This window comes from Anomalospiza imberbis, chromosome 10 (assembly GCF_031753505.1).
Source record: "Anomalospiza imberbis isolate Cuckoo-Finch-1a 21T00152 chromosome 10, ASM3175350v1, whole genome shotgun sequence".
Classification (NCBI taxonomy): domain Eukaryota; kingdom Metazoa; phylum Chordata; class Aves; order Passeriformes; family Viduidae; genus Anomalospiza; species Anomalospiza imberbis.
In genome coordinates, this window is record NC_089690.1 from 10,955,508 (window position 1) to 10,978,404 (window position 22,897).

The following is a 22,897-nucleotide window of genomic DNA, read 5'->3' on the forward strand; positions in this document are numbered from 1 at the left end:
TCTGCAGCCAGCACTGGAGCAGGGCTCTGGTGTGGGGCGCAGGGCTGCAGTGATATAATGCGCTTTGAGGGGCTGCCACAAAGCTGCAAATGTTGCATTCACTGCAGGCAGTCTTTACTCAATATGAAAGGAGATGATGAAAGGAGAAAAATCCCCCTTGTGTTTTGCAGCATGGTGAATTAGGAGGATTACTCTGTACAGACAGTTTCACTTTCTTTGATTAGGTCAGTGTTGCCTGTGCACTGAAGACTTGAGTAAAGAGCAACCAGGAAACTGAACCATCCTTTCCTACCACTTTCCATTCATCTCACACACATATGCTTCCAAAAGACAAATCCAAGTCACAGGGAGATCAGGATGCACTGTTAGAGTAGACCCTAGCAGAACACTCAGCATTCCTGTGAGACAGAACTGCTTTATTTCCCCCAAATACCATACAGCTCACAGTTGAAACAGGGTGTGTGCAGGACAAGCACCCTTTTCCTAGAGAAGAGGAGAAGCTAACAGTCCTCCCTGGTCTGTCCTTGACAAATGCCATAGGACACCAGCAGTGTCACAGAGCCCTTTGCTGCTGCCACTCCCTGTTCCTTCATGTGTTCCCCACATCTCCTTGGCTGTTGGCCACTTCTAAGATCAGGGTTCACCCTTCTGGCAGTCAGTTTCTTTCATTTTCTAATGCATATCCCTGTGTGACTCGACCACTTTTCTCACTGCTGCCCCTCTCCATAACCTGTGCTGCTGTCCACATTTTTTTTGTGAAAGACCAGATCAATGAAACATCTGACAAATGTGGGAACTGGGAAAAAAACTGAACCACAGGTGGAAATTCTATTCTGTCTCAAAAGAATCCTGTGTTGGTGTTTGTTATTCCTTACATTTGTCCTTTCTAACCCATGCATCTGTCAGTATTCTCTTGGAGTTATTTTTTAGGACTGACACATAGGAGCAGCATTATGTGCAAAGACAATCTGAAGGGTTTATAGAACTTGCTGGAAGCCTAAATTTTAAAATGCTAAACTGAAAGCTCGACTTAAAATCGAAACGAGAATAACGACTTGTGAGCTCAGTTCAGCACAACCTACCTCTGCCAGGATGGGAGTCAGTCTCTTTTGGGCTCGTGTGAGTTAAGACCTTGGAGTATGGCATCAGGCAAAGAAAGAAGCAGGAAAATGCATTTTACAGTGCAATTCATGCTGCAAAGAGAGGCTGCTTGTTGATGAAGTAGACATAGAAAGAGGTTCAATAGAGGTAGATGAAATTCAACTGCAATCTTCTCCGAGGGGGTGGAGAGCCTGCCTGTCTCCCATTTGGCTTTCATTTTGCCCCCGTTTATGGGGGTTAGCAACGAACCTGTTTGATTTCCAAAGGTCTCTAACCTTGAAAAAGGGTTACAAGGGGGTGCTTCCAGGGTGTGCTCTGCTGGCTGACGGTGGCTGCTCCAGGCAGGGGGACAAGAGCGCTCCGCAAGTCGGGGAATTCCAGATGACATTGCCTGCCAGGCGCACGCTTGTCCCGTGCTGCCAGACCCAGCATCCTTCTCCTCTTGCACAGCTGTGAGCTTCATTAGGTACCGATGTCTACAAATCACTGCAGTGTTACAAGGCAGAGCAGGGGGAATTCCAGCAGGACGAGGGCTGCCAAGTTCCTACAGTTTTAACGGTGTGATCTGAAAAGGAGCCCCCTCCCCACGCAAAAACTAAAAATACAACTGACTCCAAGATTCAGGCATTTAGACATAATGCTCATGAACTTTAAATCGTTTACCATTGCTTTTGATGCACTTCAAGGTGTAACTGGAGAAGGCAGGGATGAGCATGTGGATTGGGATTGCTGGAGCTGAAGCTGCTGACTCCTCTGTGACTTAAATCTCTATCCAGCTCATACTCTGTGGTGGCTGAAGGCTAATATATTAATATGCCCACAAATTAAGGGATTTTAAGGGGTTAAATGCTGTATAAATTCAGGAAGAAAGATTAGGTTTTAGTCTGGATTGGAATTCTCCTTTCACCCTGAACTCTGTGTGTCTTAAAAATGGTCACAGCGTTTCTGCAGCCCCTTGATTTTCATTCCTGGGCATCAGCATTTTGGTGTCTGAAGATAAATGAAGGGTGAGAGTTTCTTAGTGCAGGAGGTACAGTGTATACTCTACCTGAAGACATTAAGGCTTTTCTGAATTTCTCTGTCTAAACACCCAAAATCACTAGTTCCTTTTAGAGCAAGTCCTACATTACGACTTGGGTGACCAAGGTTGTATTTATGGCTTGCTGACTAATGGTCAGTAATTCTATAGCCTCCTGGTGTCTTCGTTTTCTCACAGGTAATATGGGAGTAATCACACCATCTCCCTTTGTAGAGCACTTTGAGAACGATGAATAAAATGAGGCATATTAGATATCATTATTTAGACCTTATTAATCATTTGTTGGGCACATTTGTATAATGTGGAAGTGCTGTCTTCATAAGAATAGATGTTCTTCTCTCTGCATCAAGGTTTCCTGAGTACTTCACTAATATATTCTTTAGGGGACTGTAACTTGTGAAAGAAGAGTGAAATTTATAGCTTACAGACAAAGACTTTGCTGGCCCCATCTGCATGTCCACTGACTGAGAACTACAGGCTCAGTGATAGAAAATGGTACACCATTGATAGCCATTTCATAGGAAGAAGCAGAAAGCAACACTGTAGTTTGGGAACAAGCAGAAAGAAAGCTCCGAATCATTTTGCTCATCCCTGCTGGGAAAGATTGTATTTTACAAAATTTTACACTGTGGCTTTACACCAACATCAAGCCACAAAGTTCTGCACCCATAAACCATACTGATAATTTCTGAGAACTTGCATACTGCTAGAGAAACACAAACCAAACCAGAGCTCCAGTTTTTTGAGGGAAGTTATGGAGAAATGGAGGTGCTTGGACTTCTTGAAACCCAACACAGCAGCTTCACTGAAATACCTTATTCATTTCTGGCTTCCTCACAAACCATGCTCTTACCCCAGAGTAGTGCAGAGTGTTGAAGCACCAAGCCCATTTGGATGAAAACACAAAGGAAACCAGCTACCTCTTGGTTGCGACAGCCTTTATTTTTGGAAGGAGGTTGCTGGTCACACTTGTGCCAGCGGTGCTTGGGCTGCACCCTGTGTCAGATTTGACCCTCTATCAGTGCAAGCAGGTGGCATCTGCCTTTAAGGACCAAAGCTACAGAGGAGGGGCTGGGCTGTGCATGCTCAGTATCAAGCCTGGGTCTTGCTTTCCTCGGGGGCTCGTGGCTTTTCCCCAGTGGTAAGTCAAACCTGGGTGTTTTGGTTTAAGCCCTTTCTAGGAAAGATTGGTTGCAGTGGAAGGTGGTATTTTGGGTGAGAAGTATTGCTGTATTGCAATAGTTGAGTTTAATGGCTTTCTGTCATTGTTTCCTGGGGTGGAGAGTGGCTTGTTTGCTTTGTCTCTTAACTATGAAGGTAGGAAAGAGGGCAGTGTGGTGAAGAATGGAAGGATGTGCTTAGACGGAGCAGTGGGAGCAGAAATGGTGTTGTTTTCTCTCCACTTCACCCCCACTTTTATGTCTTGCGGGGCCAAGCAGTCAGGGCTTCATTTCCTCCCGTGATGGGACACTCAGCTCCAGGGAAAGGTGATGGCAGTGTGGCCACAGCTTATGAGAGACAAATGCTGTGCTTTTCCTTTTTTGGAAGGGTGAGTTGGTTTTGGTTTGGGTGTTTTTCTGTAAGCTCTGCAATGGAGCGCTGTGTGGGCACAGCTACAGGTGCACGTTGCTGTCATTGCCGTGTTTTGCAGAGATGTCACTCATCAGTGGGGTGGCAAGGGGGATCAGCTGGGACATATCCCCACTCATGGGGCTGTAACACAGCTCTTCTGGGGGAGTGCTCAGGAGGCAGCACAACAATCAGCGTGCCTGGGGCTCCAGCCCACCTAGTGAATTTGGAGAAGTGCTTTCACCTGGACTCTGGGCTGCTCTTGTTTCAGCAGATAAATAGGACCTCAGTGGGAGGGCAGGGCTGCCTGAAACCTGTCCTGGGATTCACCGGCTCAGGAGCAGTGCCCCAGTGCTGCACAAAGGAACGCTGCTCTTGGTGAGGTGCTGCTTCTGTGAGAAGACTTGACTTGCTATTAATAATCCCCTGGTGGTTTTTAAAGGAGGAGCTTGTGGATGCAATGTCCTATTCAGCTTGCAGTTTGATGGGGGCTGTAAATCCCCCTGTAGTTCCTGGTGCAGTTAGTGCTCTCTGTTTGTGAAAAGCATCCTGCCAGATCGTTCAGCACTTGGTGCAGGGACCTTGCAGTCTTCAGACAGAGACAACCTAGACAAGACTTACTGCTATGCTTTGTTCTGTTGTAGTCAGTATTTTGGTGTAAGAGGCTGTGTTCAGTAGTGCCATGGGCCTTTGGGATGATCAGATGTAGGTAAAAGATGCTTGTTAGTAAAAAAAAGCATCTGGTTCATAGAAGCAATTTAAGCAATGCAATCTTGTGATTAACTTTAGGCACTCAACAATTATTTTACTGAAAGTAGAGCATTTGCTGATGTGGGAAAAGACAATTAACTAAAGTAGTAAAATCTATGTGCAGATTTTACATAGGGGTTAGCTGTTATATTCCAGTGGAAATTCAGACACTTAAGTATGTGTTTGGTAGACAGAAGCTTCTCCTCTATGTTGAAGGCCGTTAGTTAAGGAAAATAGCATTAGGTTTAGATTCTGTTGAGCCCACACGGAAGGATACAGTTTATCTTGCATGCAGCTTTGTGCTGAGCTGAAGTTGGTTTTCTTGCCTTTTGACAGCTCTTTCCCACCTGAGAACAGGGTGCACCAAACTGAATTTACTGTAGTTCTGTGGCCTTGTCACAGCTGCCTTGCCAAGGCTGACTGATTAATCTTGCTGCCTCCTTTGGAAATAGAGCTGTACAGGTAGTAAAGGTGTTGAAGGAGTATCTGTGAAAGCATTAACCAGGAGACTCCTTGTGCAGGGAAATGTGCCTTTTCGGCCCTCAGGTAAAATCTGACAGTGCTTTTCCTAGAAACAGTAAGCTAGGTGCTTGTCTGGCTACAGGGATAAAGATGATGCAGCTGGAAAGTGTCCCTCTCTGGAGAGATTTAGAGCTGTGTTTAGTAGCGGGATGCACCAGCTGTGTCCTTAACTGGTGCAATGCTTTCCAGCAGCTCTGTTAGCTGCAAAGGTGTAGAGGAACAAACCTGGCTGTATCAGTTTGTGCAGCTGATATCTCCTACACTGCTTGTCTGGGGCAGGTTTATGGAATTGCATCTGAACAGGACCACCAGGACAGAGCAGGCAGGGTGAACTGGGACACTTTGCCTTTTTGAGACAGAACTTTGTCCAGCAGTGAATCAAAGCTGGGGCGTGCCGTGGCATGCAGGAACCTTGTTGTACTGAGACTTTTTGAAGGAAAGGTCTCTGAGAGAGGCCTGGTTTGTTATAACTCTCTTTTCATTGAAATCAGTTTCTGTGTAGTAATGAAAGGTGATTTTTAGTGTACAAGTCAAAAGTGGTTGTTGTAAGTGGCAAATAATGAGTGCTTTGATGGCTTGAGAGGTGGCATTGTGGAGTTTCTCTGCCTGTTACTGGTGGTCAGGACTGGGTGCATGGTATTGAGCAATGCCTGTGGTCTGTCAGGGTTTAGCAGCAGAGGAGGTTGCAGAGCTTCCCACTGTGCTCTTCCAAGGCTCATGGTGGCATTGACCTGCAATTTATATGACAGGCTTTAGGCCAGATCTGTTCTTCTGGGTTTCAATATGGCATTCTTGAAAATGTCTTACCTCACTGAAAGCCTGAAAGGAGTAATTTTGGGTACTTTGTGGGATAACTGCTGTTCTCAGAGGATTTGTGATTATTTTTTCACATGTAGTGGGGGCATGTACTCCCATCTGTGAAGCAGAGCTATTACCCATGCACTTCTGCATTTCATTTTTGTTTCTGGCTGTTTGTGAACTTTTAAATTATGCTGGAGGTTTTTTCCCTAATCACAAAAAGGATAAGGAACTGAAGTGATGCTTTCACCTATTTTGAGGCATGCCTAGCACTGGCTCCAGGGTTTTTTTAAGCCACTTTGATTTCCTTTAGCTTAGAATGACTATCTGCTCTTTTCTAACAGCATGCAGTTCTGTGGAAAGCAGAGGTGAGGAAAGGCCAGCTTTTTGCAGACCAGAATCATCCTCAAAATGAAAGAGGCTATAAAAATTCAGTAAAGAGAGGTAGATACCTCTGACAGCAGCCAGAAGTAAATACTTCAGGAAAAGTGGAGTAAAAGCACTATAGTGTGACCCTCCCTCTGAAACATTCTTAATTTTGGCAGCTTAATAAATTAGGGCCTTCCATGCAATTTGTTTAGACCATTGTGTTAATCAGGACCAATATGTGCCAAACCAAATATTAGTTCAATTCTCTTTGGAATCCAGTTGTAACCTTGGCTCCTGCCATGGTCAGTCCCCTGGCAGAGAATGTGGTTGCTCACTTGCATTGTGCTGAAATAACTCTCATATGGAAATTTTGCAGGACACCCCCAACCCTGTTGAACTCAGAGTTTTTGTCAACTGCAAATATACTGGAGAAATTCCTCCCACCCCCTTTACATCCCTACAGCCGTCAAGTATTTTGACATGCATATAAAAGCTGCTGTGTTTGAATTTAGAAATTGGCCAGTGGGATGAGAATGTGCAGCTGTGGAAGGCATGAGTGCTCCAGCTCTGTCAGTGCTCCTCTTGGGCCCACCTATTTCTGTGAGGCTTGTGGGAGCTTAAGGGGATAAAAATGGCCAAGATAATTAGCGGATTTGGTGGAAATCAGTTGGTCTGGCTCAGAAATTGGTGGAGGTGAGAAGGCAGTAGATAAGCAGATAAAATTGGATATGATTTTACTTATTTCCATAGAAAATAAGACAAAAATATTATTTTATTATTATTCAAAATAAAAAGAGAAAAACAACAAAAAAAAACCCCAAACCAAGCAAAAACACAATACAATACTTGGTTCATGACATCAGCTGCAGTGGCTGGGTGTAGAAGCACCTAAATCATTCAAGGGCATGCCATTTAGACAGGCAAACAGCCTGTCAGTGGAATCCCACATTGCTTAGCTGCTTCACCCACCACAAAGACTACCTGCTTCATATGGGAAGTTGATTATTTGGGGGAAAAGGGAAAATGCTTTGTTTGGGTTTTTTTTTTTTCTCTCCACTCAGGGATTCTTATGACACAGCGTCCCAGTGGACTCTGATGAGTATTTAACTTATTGGGAAGGGTGGCCAGATTCTCCCCCATCTACAGGCAGCATCTGCAGCAGTGTGGAATGTGTGCTGTACAGCTGTGAATGTCTCAGGCATTCAGTGTGTCTCCTTTTTCAAACAATAGCTTCTGTTTATGGGTTTTCATCAAGCTGGACTCATGAATTCAACATGTCTTTGTGTGTGTTTTTTCTTTTGGTTTGTTTTTTCTTTCTTTTTCTTTCTTTTTTTTTTTTCTTTTTTTTTTTTTTCTTTTTTGCTTTTGTTTTTTAAGGTTTGTAGAAACTCCGAGCCCCTTCTCCTGGAAGGAGAGTTACTACCGATCAGCCATGTCCCAAAGCTCTCAGCCCAGGGAATTCCTCAGCCCAGAGGTAATCCAGCATATCTGGGACTTCCTGGAACAGTAAGTACCCTTACGTGGAACATATGGAAGGTGTTTTAGGACAGGATGCCTCTATAATTAGGCTGCTCAGAGATTGATGCTGGGGAGTTTGGAATCTTCTGTACTTGTTGATTAGATATGGACGTGATGATTGGATGCGTCAGTCTGTGGTGACTGACAGCTGTGGAGCTCTCCAGAGGTCCTTCACCCAGGCTGTGGGGACCAAGTGCAGCGGTCAGCAGTGATGCTGGTTCTCTGCCAGGCCTCTGGTGGCTGAGCTGGCTGCTTCCTGTGGCTGGCATTTCCCCTCAGGAAATGGGCTCATCACTCGGTGTCCAGGCTGCATGTTTTCCCCTTGCTGATGCCACAGAGGGAGAGGAGGTGAAGATGGTGCAGAGTTCACCCTGTCAGGTCCATTGGCTGAAGGAAAACTGACTCTCTTCCCATTCCTGACTTGCCATGACTGATGCTGAAACAATCACTGCTCTAAATCCTCCATGAGTTCTGTCTTTGGTTTGACTCCTCTGCTCTTGCCTCAGAGCAAGTGACATGTCCCTCAGGGCCCTGTCCTGTTCAGGGGCTGGTGTAGTATAGTGGTGAGGAGGTGGCTGTTCCTCAGTAATTCCTGACTTTGTCATGAGACTGGCTCGTGGTAGTGCCGAAGTTCTGGGTACAGTGGAAGGGAGGGAAAGTGGGGTGGTGGAAAACAGAACTTGGCCAGTTTTAACTCCATTACTGTGTTCTTTCCAGGCCAATATGCTCGGTTCAGCCGATTGATTTAAACTTCATTGACGGCCCATCTGAAGATGGCTCCACAAACAAAATTGAGATCAGCATGGATTGTGTCCGGGTGCAGGACACCGAGCTCAATGACCCCATGTGGGTGAGTAATGAGAAACGTCCTTAATCTTTGGGGGCAGAAGGGGAGTTTTTGCTGGAGCTATTCCAGCTGCATTGCCCCAGGGCCATCTTCCCACCTTGGCTGGCTCCTCACCTGCTCTTCTTCTGCAGCAGCAATGGCAGGAGAGAGGGATGAGGCAGCTGAACTGGCAGGAGAGCTGAGGAGCCTCTCACACAGGCTACTCAACCATCTCTGCACTCTCCCTGCTTAGAGCTAGTTTGACCTCAGGGTTAAAATAATTTGGATTCTGGGCACAGTTGCAATTTTGCTGACCAAGGCCAGAGGTTCTTCACTGGTTTTTCTTCTCTTGAGGGTCATATATGAATGAAAATGTGTTCTCATACTGTGGCTGGGTTCTTCTCCCCTCAAGTTTCTTCAGACTAGAGAGTGTTTGTAATGAGTCTTGGCCATGGGTGTCTCGGGGATATGGCTCAAGACTGGAATGCAGATGAGGCACTGGTGCTTGCTGGTTCATTGCCTTTGGCACTTACAGACTGGCTCTTTCTTAGCAATAGCTCTTCTGAAGAAGCCAGGTGCTTTTCTTGCAGGCTGGAGCAGGAGGTATTTCAGGAGTTTGAGTTGCTTATGTCCTGTTTCTGTTCTTCCTGGGTTTTGTATACTTCAGGGTAAAATAAAGCATAGTTTGAAATTTGTGTTGGTATCTGTAATTTTTCTTGTTGTACTGTTTCCATCTGGAGAAACTGTTGTCGTTTAATTCCCTGGCTAATCAACCACAATTTTTGATGTGCCCAGTGATGGTGTGTTGGCAGTCTGTATCCTGGTAGTGTTTGTGACCTGGGGGATTGTGTCTACAGGGAAGGAGCTCCTGGGTCATTCTGGATGCAGTCCCTGGTGACAGGAGGTTTGACCTGTCAGTGCTGTGCTGGGGAGGCTGCAGTGCTCTTCCCTTTCCATGCAGGTTGCAAAGGGTTAAAAAGCTGCTTTGAGGTTGGGTATGTACCTGGATAATGTGGTGAACTAATCCAAGTGCACAAGGAGAGGTGACCTAAATCACGTCTGGTTATCTTTTGATTCAGCATATGGTGGGGCATGAGGGGTGCAAGCCTTCCATCAGCATCTAGGTCTTGTCTTTTTCCACCATTACAGCACAACTCCAGTGAAATAGTGTCTCATCAATGGTCCAAAAGATTCTCCATGTTTACAGGGGATTTGGATTTTCAAAATGGACTATAAGGGTCTGTTTGAACTATGTCCTCCTAAAAAACAATTCCCAGCAGTTTAAAGGTCATTAGCACTAACTTTTCTCCTTCCATGCTCAAATCTGGATTTGTAGCATTGAGCACAAGCTCATCTCCCCATCTCCTGTTCCTCCAAGCTGTCTGCAGAGCGCTGCTGGGCTCACTGAAGGCCTGTTCAGTCTCCCTCTCCCCCAGTGGTGCAGTGAAACATGAATGGAAAGTCCCTTCCCCTTTTTCTCTCTGAGCACTGCTGCCTGGGAAGGGGACAAGAAGCTTTCTCTATGATATTACTTCTTGCTGATGATGAGTTTGAGCCCAGCCTTGAAGGAGGCATTTCTGGAGAGGCCAGGCTGCAGGGTGACTTCTTTTTAAGAAGTGTTTTTCACTGACATGACAAGCTGAAGGGGGAGTGGGGAAATTCCATCCCATCCTCACCCTCACTGTAAAGGCAGCAGCTCGGAGTACATTAATGTATGTACATTAATAAATGTTCCAGTTTGTCTTCAGTGGAAGACGGCACCTTCTCTCAGTTGAATGCTGGACAAAAGGCTTCACAAAGCAAAATATGCACTGCAAACCTGTGCAAACAGCCCGTCTTTTAAAATGAGGAAAGCTCTTTTTACTCCCCTTACCACCACCACCACCTCCCTATAAATTTGCAAACATCCCTGACAGGTGACAACTCCCCTTGCAGAGAAGTCTGTGTTTGCTTTGCTGTTTCTGGGGCTCGAAGCGGCTGCAGCTTTCATTGGCAGAGAATGTGTAGCCTGGGGCAAGGTGTTTGCTTTAATCTGAAATACCTTACAACTCTCTTCCCCTCCAGCTTCTCTTTTCCTTTGGATGGCTTTGGGGCACGAGCTTCCCTTGCACCTGTCTCTCCTGTAACCTCTGCCATGTCACTTCTAGACACGAGGTGCTGCACGCAGCTGATTGCAGCAAAGGGTTGAAGAGGGCAGATAAACACAAAGGAATGCAGCAGAAACAGAGGGGCCCTGGGAGATGAGCACTGAGATCAAGGCAGAGTGCTTTATAGTATTACATTTGTCTTAGGAAAAGAGCAAGGCCATTTTTTCTCCAAAATGCATCACCATGTGAGATTTAAATGGATGCAGAGCAATTAAGAGTGGTTTATTTAAAGCAGTTGTCCTTGTGTGGACTTTAAAGCAATTCCAATCAGCTTTTAAAATAAGATTTACACCTTCTTGCGATTTATGGCTGAAAAATGAAACTTGCAGTCTTAAAAGATGTCTATCCTTGAGCCTAAGAGTTGTGTTGGTGGAACCTGTGATTTTTAATTTGTTTTCTTTATTATCTGACTTTTGGGAGTACAAATGCTTGTTTACAACAGAACTAGTAGTGGGGAAGGAGCTGCAGGGCCTGAAGAAACTGCCCCACGAGTGGGCTGGAAAATGTGCATGAATCCTGCCCTGTTGAGCATCCATCAGTTGAGTTCATTGCCTTGAAAGTGCAGCTCTTTGGGGAGAAACCTAGGGAAGAAACCCCTCTCATCTGGGCTGTAGCCATGTCTCTTGCTGAGACCTTGCAGTTCTCATGCACTTGTTTTGAGAAAGAAATAAACTTCTGTGCCTGTGTAAGAAAGGGATAAGAGAAACTGGTGATCTGCACTATCTTGGTATTAAAAGATCTGAAGGGGGCAGGAAGAGGTTTCTGGGTCTGGTATAACATTAGACAGTCAGCAACCTTCCCCAGCCATGTGCCTTGTGACCAGCTCTTTCACAATGTCCTGGGTGGCCCATCCTGACTGTCAGCTGTGGCCTTTCCTTTCCCCTGGTGTGAACCACAGGCAGACTGGGAAACCCCAGCAAAGATCTGCCTTTTTTGCATATCTGGAGTGAAGGGCTGGTGGTCCCTGTGGGTGTGGAGAACACTTACTTTGTGCCATGGCCCTGGTGTGGGAAGGAGCTGCAGACGGCCAGGAAGGTAAGGTACATGTGTGTCCTTGTGGGCCACCTGCCATTCATTTAGTGCACCAAAGAAGGTGGTCCCCAGCCTCTCCTCTGCTCAGGGATGTAGCCAGCAGCTGTGGGGTGTGGTGGTGTGATGTCTAGTTCCCTGCATTCAGGATGAACACTGATTGCAAAGCCTGTATCCTGCAGTGCTAGAAATCAGGTAATGTTACAGCAATTTTATATTTGTGTCTGACTGCTTAAATGCCCTGGGGCATCAGGGAGTAGGGGTCTGGCGATCTCTCTCTAGGAGTGGGTGTGTGGCAGTGCAATAACACCTGCATTGTCCTGGAGCCACCTTAGTGCTGTCAGCCTGCTCTACCAGGTGCAAAATTGCTTTCTCTTACCATGTCTTAAAAGTCCTGTAAACTCACTGATGCTAGGAGTTGCTGGTCTGGACCCAAAGCTGCTTTGGGCTAAGGATTTCGGCAAGAGCATCCTGGTAAAAGTGTTATTTGAGGGCTTTGCAGAGTCTGTGAGTCTTCTGCCTCCACCATCCCGGCAGTGTGGCCAGGGCTGCGAGGACCCTGTTGGCAGGAGCTGGAGTGCTGTCCCAGGGATGAGCAGCTCATCCCCCTCCCCCTGTACATACCTTCCTGTCATGCCCCTGAGCGAGCCGTCCTCCCGCAGCCCCTTGCCTAACCAGTTCAGCGGAATGCCTGCTCCCCAGACAGTGCCGTGGTCAGAGTTTTCTTAACCTGGATCCATCCCTACCCATAAAAGGCAGAGATAATTCCTTGCCTTTTTTTTTTTTTTAATTTTTTTATTTGTTCTCCTTCATCTTCTGCAAATAATCGTGGGGATCTGCTGTGTGTGGCTTGATTAGGCAGTGCTGAGCAGCCTGTGGAGTGGGTCTCTACCCTGGGGATAGTGGTGTGTGTAGGGCTGTGTTTGGGTGTACAGCTTTATGGGCTGTGGGTGTCACAAGCCTGGTAGCTACAGAAATTTTGGAAGTGCAATGTGTGTGTTTCATAGCTTAAAAACTGAGAGCTTCAACTCTGGCTCTGCTGTTCTCCCTTATGCATAGAGGTGGAGGTAACAGTAGGCTGTAGGGTAGATGGACCAGATGCATCTTGTGTAGGAATTGGAGGTGTTGAGGTTCTCATCCTCAGTCCTCTTACCAGTGACACATCTCAGAGTTGGAATATGATGCTTCCCAATGGAAACAAGCAACCTTTCCCATATTTAATCTGCTGTAGGCTTGTGAAAGTGTGACCAAACCACCTAGTACAGGATACATTTCCAGGCTGCAGCCCAGCAAGCTGTAGAGGAGCTGTTCTTGCCCAAGGTGGTTGCTGGCTCTCTTGTGCATGCTCTCAGCCTTAGCACCATGTAAATCAGTAATTCATATTTGATGGCCATGCACAGAATTCCTGGTCTCCATCACGTGGGAGCTGTGGTCAGGATCAGCTGTGCATCTGATGGACGGACACAAAAAGCTCCCCCCTCCTGCCCTGCATGACTGCTGCATTCTATCCAATGCTTTAATATTAAAGTGCAGGCTCTGAACTCTGTTAGTTTTAATTGCTTCTTGAAAGTGTTTTTCTGGTTCAGGAGAAGAGAACTCCACTTGTTGCAAAGTAATGACTGAAGAAGCAGATGGAAGCTGGTTACAGAGGGTTGGAACTGTGGGATGGAAAGATGTCCCTGTGTGCCCACAGCAGGGTGGGGAGTGATGTGGTGAGCAGTGCAGGAATGGTGCCTCTGTGCGGGGACTAACATGTGATGTGTGCTGCCACGGGCTCTGGCAGCTGCCACAGCCCTGCATTTTGTTGGGAAATGGTTTTGCACCTGGAGGATGAGTCTGATTTGATACGGAGATGCAGCAAAGTGGCTTGTGTGGCCATCTGTTTCCATGCCTAAGTATTCCAGGTCTGACCATAGCAGAGAAGGAAGGAAGGACTTTGTACAGCACAGGGATGTGATCAAAGCTTTTATTACTGTCTGGTTTTTGTTTGAGAGAGTTTGAGGCTTGCCAAGTTTCTCTTCTTTGTGGTTATTTATTCGTTCCATAGCTGTGCAAAGAAAGTTGAGATTATGCAGAGACATTTCCATAATGAGCAAAGGCATTATTCTATTGGAAGCTTCCCTCCAGCACCTCTCCTGTTTGCAGTTGAACTCAGAAGCTCTCCTAATTTAAGCTTGGCTTTGTAAGCCTGCCCGACGTTTAATCTGCTGTGTAGGTCCCTCCAATTGATCTGATCATTACACGTAGGGCTGCTGAGCCAGATCCAGAAATGGTCACTTCTTTCAGATAAGAAAGAAGGTATCTGTATGTTCAGTTTAATCAAAGTCTGAAGGCTTCCCTTGTCTTGTGTGTAGCAGGGCTCTAAAGACATATTTATGTTTCTTTAAAATAATTTTCCCTATTTCTCTTTCCTCTGCTAGTTGGTCCTGGTTCTGGCTGCAGACCAGGGATGGGTACATTCCTTCCTGTAGGAATGCAGCCAGTTGATGAGTATCCTTACACCAAGTGTTTTATTTTTAATGTCACTTCCCAGGATTCTCAGTGGCACTGAAGAAAACTAATGGGTGATCTGTATGCTGTGTGATCATTTTGGAAGCATATTTAAACTTCCTTTAAATATTTCTTCCCTTTCAGCATCTTGCTGTGCATACATCTCGGGAAGGAATAAACTAATTTTAATCTGAAAAACACGAACCTACAGGGAGAGAGTCACAGTGAAATGAGGAGTTTCAGGAGGTGTGGCTTGAACTCCCCAACTGTATTCCTATGAGCACCTGATGTGGAAGATTGTGGTAATTGGAATCCTCTGCCTATATGCAAATGCTTCCAAACAAAAGCAGTCGCTTCAGAAAACATCTTCCTCGAGCAGCTAGGCCTGCCTCCAAAGGTTTCCATGGTGCTACATGTGCTCCTTGAGCAAGTATGGAGCAATAATGCATTAGTGCTTATTTTACATCTTTAAAAGGTCTACACAAACACCTAATTAAAAGGCATCTTGATCTTGAAACAATAGATGGTAGGCACTTTTTCCTCTGGAGCAAGTTTAAGGTTTATGCTGTCTTGATGGAAACTTCACTCATTGCTTCTATCTAGTTGATAGGATCTTCTTTTTTCTCCAAAATTCACCTTCCTCTGGATGTTTTGTTTGGGTTTTTTTTGTTTGGTGGAATTTTTTGTTTGTTTTTTTTTTTTAATTATAAACCAAATTGTGTGAAGAAGGAAAATAAGGTCCTTTTCTGTTGTTAGCTAGAAGGGTGATGAATTGAGCTGTTCATATCCAGCCAAATGAAAACTCTGTGGAGCTTTATGGTACCCCTCTTTGTGGGGTGAGGTGAGTAGAGGATGGGAAGCACCTCACAGTGCTGTTTCAAGCTGCAGAGCTGACCATGGCAGGGAGGGGTTTCTCCTTCCAGGCTAAGACAAACCTGGAGCGCAGCCGTGGGAGTGTCCTGCTCCCCTTCCTTGTCCAGCACAGCAAAGTGTCTGTGCTGCAGCCAGCTGTGGGGTGTAGCTTTTGTTTTAAAAGTTCTCTTGCATTAATTGGGATTCTTGCTTTGAAGAGAGTCTCAGGCATCCAGAGTCTCACTATATAAGTTGCTTTGTGGTTCTGCAGATCCTGCCCACAGTCCTCTTAATGACTATTATTTTTTCCCTCCAATATTTCATAAGGAGACTTCTGGAATAGGTAATGTTTTCTACTGAATGTCTCTACCATCTGCTTTCCACCTCACTGTCACTGATTTGATAGCACTGAAATTAATGAGGGAGTGAATTGTCAGGCAGTCAAAAAAAATTACATCTGTCTCTGTGAAGCGTAGATTTAAGGAGTGGTTTGTGGCCTGGGTTCGTTTGCTCACTGCTGACTGAACTCTTCTCTAATCAGCAGCTGAATTTGCAGAGATTAATGAATGATCAAAGGAGTTTTCAGTAACAAATACAACTGTCACTCTAAAAGCGTGGACTTCTATCTCCAGCCTGTTTAAGTAGAAGGGAAAGGTACTCTGAAGCACTTTTATTCCTCCTTGAGAGCATGGATGGGTATAGCAGACCTCATGCTGAAGTCAAGACTGGATTAAAATTAAACAATTCTGAAGCAAAAGTGATCAGTCTTCTGGGGAAGACCAGTACTGCAAAGTGCAGCATTTCTTCATAGGAAAAAAGGCATAAACAGGGTTCCAGACTTCCTGCCTTGGGAAGTGTGCTGTACTCCAAAGTGCCTGGGCATTATCGGATAACAGTGATGTTTTAATAGAAGTGTGAATGGCCCTGGGTTGCAGGGTCAGGGTGTAACCATGCATTGGGAAGGCTCTTCTTGAGTTATCCCGAAGTGGTAACTTTCTTTTAGATACTGGATTATTGTAAAAGGGCTTGGGTAGGAGGGAGTTGGCAGCAGAGCAGAGGCTGGTTAGAAAGAGCTGCTGTGGTTGTGCGTTTAGAAACAGTTGTGCATTTCACGAGACCAGTCTGTAGTTTATATAAGATAAGGGACTTTCCCCTCATCTGCTTGTGCAAGAACAGCCCTGGTCTGTCAACAGTTTCTCCTTTCTCCAAGTGAAAACAAAAGCTCTGTAATCTGTTGCTATCTCCTTCTCCCTTTCCCTGGTTAAAGCACTTGGTCTCGGGGGATGTAGGTTTGTGCCATGACCCTGTCCTGCCTCCAGCTGGAGGGATGGGACTGTTTATGCCAATTAGGAGCAATTTTCATTAATTTTCTTGTGTAACTTATTCTCTCTTAACTTTTGAAAAATGTTTTATACATATTGGGGGGTGGGGGTGGTCAATCATGCTGTGTTGAGCAGCCAAAGATCCTCATAAGGCAAAAATGCAGTTTTAATGTTGAGGGTTGTTACTCCAACCAAACAGCTGCCCTGGCTTAAGCCCCCAGAGTCCCCTGGACACATCTACATACACGAGTGTCTACTGGCCCGTGGCTTTGCATTCATCAGTGTGAAATTGTCTGCTGGCTGGTGGTATCGTGGGCTTATGTGCTGCCTTGCCGAGATACATGTCCATATGGTTTTACCTGTAAGCTTTCATAGTGAAAGCAAATTCCTTTAAAAAGAATCACTAGGGTACAGTAAAAATGGGACAATTAGATAAAAGGTGTGCCAGGAAGCAGAAACACTTTTTGATAAATGATCTCTATGCTTTGTCTGCCTCGTACGTCATACACCAACTGTGGGAGATCGGTCACTGCTGGCACTTTGGTGGGAATGACCCTTGATGGGGTCACAGGGTTTTTGGTTGTGCAGACAGTGGGGAAGGTGTGGGTACCTTGCATCACCTTGGCTGGAGAGCTGAATCTCTCCGGAGGAGTGTCTTGCTCTCTCTCATTAAATGAAGCTCAGCAGCTGGAGGGCAGAGGCCCCGGGGGCTGCGTGCGCCCTTCCTAAACCAATATTGCACAGCGGTTGTGAAGGGAACTGGTTTTGTTTCACAACTCCTTTCCACCTTCCCTCTCCCTGCTCCCCCACCGTGTAGCGTTATCTCTTGACATGATGCCATTAACTCTCTAATTAGCCCTAGGGGTGTTCTGGGGGAGATAACGAGACTGTAGGAGCTCAAATAAGCAGCGTGCGCAGATGTTTACCCAGGGTCGGAGGGCAGGGCTGTTGTGACAGGCGATTGCCTTGGGGAGGGCATGTTCCTTGGGAAGGAGAAGCCGACCTGCACCATGGGCAGCGCTAGGAGCTGGGCTCTCCTCCTGCCTTTGGCAAGTCCAGCTATTTACCCTGGCCTTTTAAAATGTGGAAAAAATGCAGTTAGAAGTCCTTGGAAGAAGAGCTCGATCCTCAGTAGTAAACACTTGCAGACAGGGCATGTTTCTAATGTGAAGGTTTGTACATTTGAGTGCATTTCAAAGAAATGTCTGGGCTTCAGACCTGTACCTGGGTGAGTGGTGAGGAAACCAGGAGGTTCGAATTTGTTCTCCCAGGTGCAGCAGAGGTTTCTCTGGGAGCTAGGGGTGCCTGGTCCCTCTCTTGTGTGTGGATCAGCTGCAGTTCCATGTGGTGCTGGGATGCACACAAGGCTGTAGCCAGTCAGCAGCAAGTAGGATGCTGCCTTTTGTACCTCATCTCTTTTTTATTTGTTCTGTCTTGCCATAAATGGTTGGATTAAAAACAAAAAAGAGCAAATCCCTGTTTCAGGGACCACATTGTTTCTCCCTCTCTTCCTTGTGGTTTGAGCAATGAAGATCAGCTCTGCATGAGTTTTCAAGAAGGCAGGTTGAATTTTGGGGTTTTTTTTTGAAAGTATTTTCTTTTAGCTCTTTAACCTGGCTTCCTGCTACTGCAGAGTACACATCTGTCCCTGTAAGATGTGCACTGGAAAGACTATCAAAGCCAATTGGCAGAGGCTTGTTTTTCAAGCATTCAGCAGTTATTCAGAGGTAACAGGAAAAAAAAAATCCACCAAAAACTATGTTCTATTTTTTCCTCCTCCTCCTGTTATCTCAGTCCTAATTTGTAAACATTTCTGAGTCAAGCGAATGTCAGTCTGTGGTGATGCAGTCGATCCAGATGCTATTTTTATACGAGTGGAGAGGTCTGAGCAGATTTTTTAAATTTGATCTGCAGGAAATTCTGCATGAACTGCCTAACACGCAGGCAGGTGTGCACCCCCCCTTCTATAAGAAATTACACAATCTCCAGTAAACACGGTGGCTCTGGTAATGACATTTTTAATCGTCACAATTTTTTGCACTTACCTTGCGACCAGAGAGGGTTATTGAGAAGTTGCTCGTGGTACTGGTGAGAGGAGCTGGGATGAGCTGTGAAAGAGCATTCAAAGAAAGACTCTGAATCAGCAGTTTGACTTGGCCGACAGCTCCTTTTGGAAACTTAGGGGTCTTGTTTACATTTTATTTTGTTCTTAGGCATACCAGCAGGAGCCACAAAGCATTGCCAGAAGCTTTCTAGAATATCTGAGTCAGACCTGGGAGAGTTGCAGCTGAAACTTTCAAATCTAACTAGCAATTATTATTTTTAGTTTCCGACAGTATTGGAGGTAAATTACATTAGGAAGACTTCCTTTCCTGAGGCTGAGCTACTTTTTTAATTTCTATCCAACTAAGCATCCAGAGCATAAGTGCCAGGTTTTTCTCTTGACACTTTGTTTTCTTTGTTTTCTACTTTATTCTTTTTCTATTTGTGTTGGGGGAGAGCTTGTTGGACTCTAAAAACAGAGTTTAACCTTGTTCATCTGTCCTCAATGTGAAGTCATTCTTATTAATGTGTGAAAGGAGGTCCTTTGCCTGAATCTGTTTGCTTTTTCTGATTAGGCTAATTGGTATGATAAGGCATAATCTCTGTTTACAAAGATTGTCTTGCCATGACTTCAGACCATTACAGTTGGTGATTCCCTTGCAGACCTGTTCAGAAGGCTCAGACAAACTATGACTATCACTGTCCCACAGCTGAAAAGTGAGTGTGCAGTGTGAGGAGGGTGGGGGTGTCCTTTTGCTTTTATGACTCAGCCATTTAAGCACATGATATTTCAGGAAATCAAGTTTTCCTCTGAGAACCCCAAAGAGATGCTGCCTGGCTGCCATTAGGTTGTTTTTTCATCTATATGAAAGTTTTGTACCTGCAAAGGAGGGCATCAAATGACGGTCTGGGAGCTTTTCTTCCTTGTGATAAGGTAGAAAGGTTCAAGCCTTTACTTTTCACTGGTGCCAGTGTGAATATCTGAGGCATGGCACCAGCCTGTGAGACAGGAGAGCATCTTAGGAGGAGAGTGCATTTAGGTCTGAAGCCAGAGAAACAAAGTTTGGGTCCCTGGGGTTATGAGAGGGGCAGATGACCTGTGCTTGGGCTGCAGCAGCGTTGGTGGGCACAGTGGTGCCTGCTCTGTTACCTCCTACCACCCCTGCTGGCGTGGTGGGTGTCCTCTTTTGTGTCCCTTGTGGAGGACAGATTTGCAAAAAGCCACTTGTCCAGCATCTGATTCAGGGTGACCACACAGGGTAATGCATCTGAAACACTGAGCCAGGTTGGGGCTGTGTGTACAGAGGGCAGGGATTTGTGCTGACATGTCAATTTATTCATGCTATATACACCTCTCCTCGTGTTTGACATGCAGATCTCTTTGGATAAACTTCCATATATCTCTCTCTATCTGGGTGTTGCTTCACCCACAGCCACCTCCAGCCACCTGTGGGGCAGAAGATGGCAGATACCTCATACAACAATACTGCATTAATGACCTGGAAAAGGAGGATCTTCCGAGTTGCAGAGCATAGCTATGAAAGAGGATTTTACAATGACCTGCTGAGATTGGGAGATTTATCTATGTACCTTCTCCTGCTGTCTCCTTCCCCTCCATAGTTCCCCATACAAGGGCCAGTATGAAAAACTTGACAATATTTAGGGATCAAAATGGTCATTTGAGCACAGCATAACTTTTCCTCACTGTTAGACAATGTTTTCCTCTTCTGTTTGACAACAGAAGATCCATGGGTGACATAAATTCTTGCTTCGTGTCCAGCTCTGTGTAAGCTTTGTGGTGGTGCTGCAAAGTGCCCCGTTCAGCTAACGGAGCTGTGGCTGCTCCCTGCAAACTTTACCTGGATCTCCAGATTAGAACTGGTGTGGCTTTTTGGCTTGTGCCCATCTCGGGTGAGATCAGATAAGTACATCAGGCACAGTCCCTGGTCTAAGGTGGTGCTGGGGAAGATGGAGAGGAGGGCAAGGGGCTGTGGCAGTGGTCTGTTGAGTTGTCCCTGTGCTGTGGGAAACTGGCTGTGTGCTCGGCAGCTCTTGCTGGCAGCTTAGGAGCACTGAAGGTATGTGTGAAGCTCAGGTGGCCCCGACCTGAGCTGGGATATTGCTGGCCGTGGTAGGTCGGGAGGACTCAGTGCTCCTCTCTGCAGCCTGTTCTTGGAAGTGCCTCCTTGCACTGTGCTCAGTGAGGAGCAGTTGGGAAGGAGCACTGGAAATGCTTCCAACCTTTTGCTTGCACCCAGCAGCTCCGGTGAGCTGTGCTTGCAGGGTGAGAGCTACATCAGACCCCTGGTTCTCGTGGCAAGCGGCTGCTGCAGGGGAGGGGAACACTGTAATCCTCTGCTCTGTGTTCTTGTTTCCCTTCCTGCCTGAGAATGGTTTTGCCCCGTCTTATTAGTGGCAGGCTTAGGAATGTGCAGCCTGCTCCAGCCTGGAATAGGCTGGTGAGCTTGCAGTGTCCTTTAATTTGCAGAGCTGCCGTGTGTCGGGAAGGCAGCCCAGGAGCCGCCAGCCCCGTGAGCAGCACAGCCTGCTCGCTCCCATCTCCCCGTGAGCCCGAGTCCCTCCCTGCGTGCCCGCAGAAGCTGGGGTTAAATGATGCCCGGGGCCAGGCGTGGCAGGAGCAGCAGCCGCTCCGGGGCAGAAGCGGGGAGGTGCTGAGGCTGTGTGTGGGTGGCAGCCCTGCCCAGGACCCCTGTCCCTCCCTGCAAGGCCCCTGTGGTCGGTCGCTCGCCGCCCGCAGCTGGAGGCTCGGTGTTCCCTGGCAGCGCTGGCAGTCCGTGCTCTGCATTTCGGCAGAGCCCTGCTTGAGGACCGGTCCTCAAATAAAGTTCGGAGCGCTGTCGTTAGGCTGCGCGGGCTGGGCCGCGCTCTGAGCTGGATGTTTGGTTTCCTCTCTCCCCCCTCCTCAGCCCTTTGGAAAGGTGTTCTGTTTCTCGTGGCGCTTCGGGAGCAGCTGCCTTTTGTTCTGCCGTGCATCCCGCTCGCCTGGCGGATCTCGCCGGGGGCTCGGGCTGCCGCCGGCGCAGCGCTGACCCCGCACCCCCGGCACGCTCCGGGGGCTCCCTGGCGGACACCAGGACAGGTCAGGGGGCTTGTCCAGAGTAAAATCACAGAGGGGATCTCTCCTGCAGATCTCGGCTAAGTACTTTTCCTATCTTTTGAAAAGTTTGCCGTGGGCATCGTGTCCAGGTGGCTTTTACTGAGCGGCACCCAAAAACTTCTCCCATATATTAACTCAACATCGTGAGTCCCTTTAGACGAGTTTGGGTTTTTTTTACTTGTTTTTTAATCATGATGCAAGTTCGAAGCAACTGCAAAGGAGGGGAAAAAACATAGCTGGAGTGATGCCCTGCAAACACAGGACCTGTTGGCTGTGCGTGTGGATGGGAGCACACAGGTGACAGAGAATGTAGCTAGATTATGGTGCATAGAAGCAGCAATCGGTTCTCAGAAGGCTCTTTGGGGTTTTGTCCCAGATCTGCACACAGCAGCAGCCAAATACTTGGCTGCATTACTGTACTACTAGTGTCGAGCATTGCATCCCGATCCCTTCGTGAACGTTTTGGTTCTTGGTAGCAGCAAAGCCTGTGCCTGGAAAAAAACAGCCCTGGAATCTTTGTAGAAAATAAATAGTAGAAGTTTCTTGGAGGAGATCTTTTAGCACAATTTCATGGTTCTCTTTTGAGTTCCCAAATTTGTAAAAAAAAGTGACAGGGGAAAGTTATTGTTTCCTTTCTTCCTTTCTTTTCCCTGCCTGTCTCTTTCTTTTTTTTCTTTTCTCTTTTTTTGGCCATTTCCACACCCCCCCCCTTCCCTTCCCTTTGCTTTTTAGAGATTGGTGATAAGGAATTCTAACTACTTAATGAGCTGGGAGAGGCCTCTCTCCATTGGAGTGGAGGACTCCAGGTGGCACTTTGACAGATTGGACAGGTAAGGCAGGAGAGCCCCACCTCCTCCTCCTTGCCTATAGTTAGGTATATAAGGGAAACTTCAATTATGCAGAGAGGCACACTCCGAGTCCTGTTATCTCCACAGTAGCATCACATTTTTTTAGGGTCTTCTAGGGGGTGGGAGGTGTTTGTCAAAATCCTGGAGCCAGAAGAAAGAACAGCAGCGTTGATCAATTTGACTGCTAACATGTTGTACCTGGAAAACAATGCCCAGTCCCAGTATAGCGAGGTAAGGACTCTAGGTTTCAGTTGTGATATCACTAATGTATTTTTTTTTAGTGAATACGCGCAATTTCTTCACCCCTGAAGTTAGGTGTGGAATATACACTTGTTTTTGTGAGACTTTTGCACTTTATAGTGGGAAGCAGAGTTTGTTGGGCTAAATAGCTGAATGAGAGTGAGCTTCAAATCTTTACGTTTGGGACAGCGAATTTGTTTTGGGAAGCTTGATCAGCCAACATAATTTTCTTTCATTGGAGAAGCAAGGCAAGGCAGTTTTTATGGTGGGCAATGCACACAGATTGCATTCCTGTAGCAGTCTGAATACTAGCTGT

The 22,897-nt window shown here is 46.4% G+C and overlaps 1 protein-coding gene across 5 annotated transcripts in view; it reads left to right on the plus strand.

Moving 5' to 3' along the window:
* Window positions 1–22,897, plus strand: part of TP63 (tumor protein p63) — a 151,565-nt gene that overhangs the window by 63,620 nt on the left and 65,048 nt on the right. For 2 of the 5 annotated variants that reach the window (XM_068200663.1, XM_068200665.1), the window contains exons 1-3: window positions 3,165–3,281; window positions 7,526–7,654; window positions 8,384–8,516. In XM_068200663.1, coding sequence (XP_068056764.1) covers window positions 3,223–3,281; window positions 7,526–7,654; window positions 8,384–8,516 — 321 coding nt within the window. In that variant the 5' untranslated portion in view covers window positions 3,165–3,222. Of the gene's footprint in view, window positions 1–3,164; window positions 3,282–3,952; window positions 4,088–7,525; window positions 7,655–8,383; window positions 8,517–22,897 lie in introns of those variants that run through there. The other 3 variants (XM_068200667.1, XM_068200666.1, XM_068200668.1) reach the window with 3 other exon arrangements.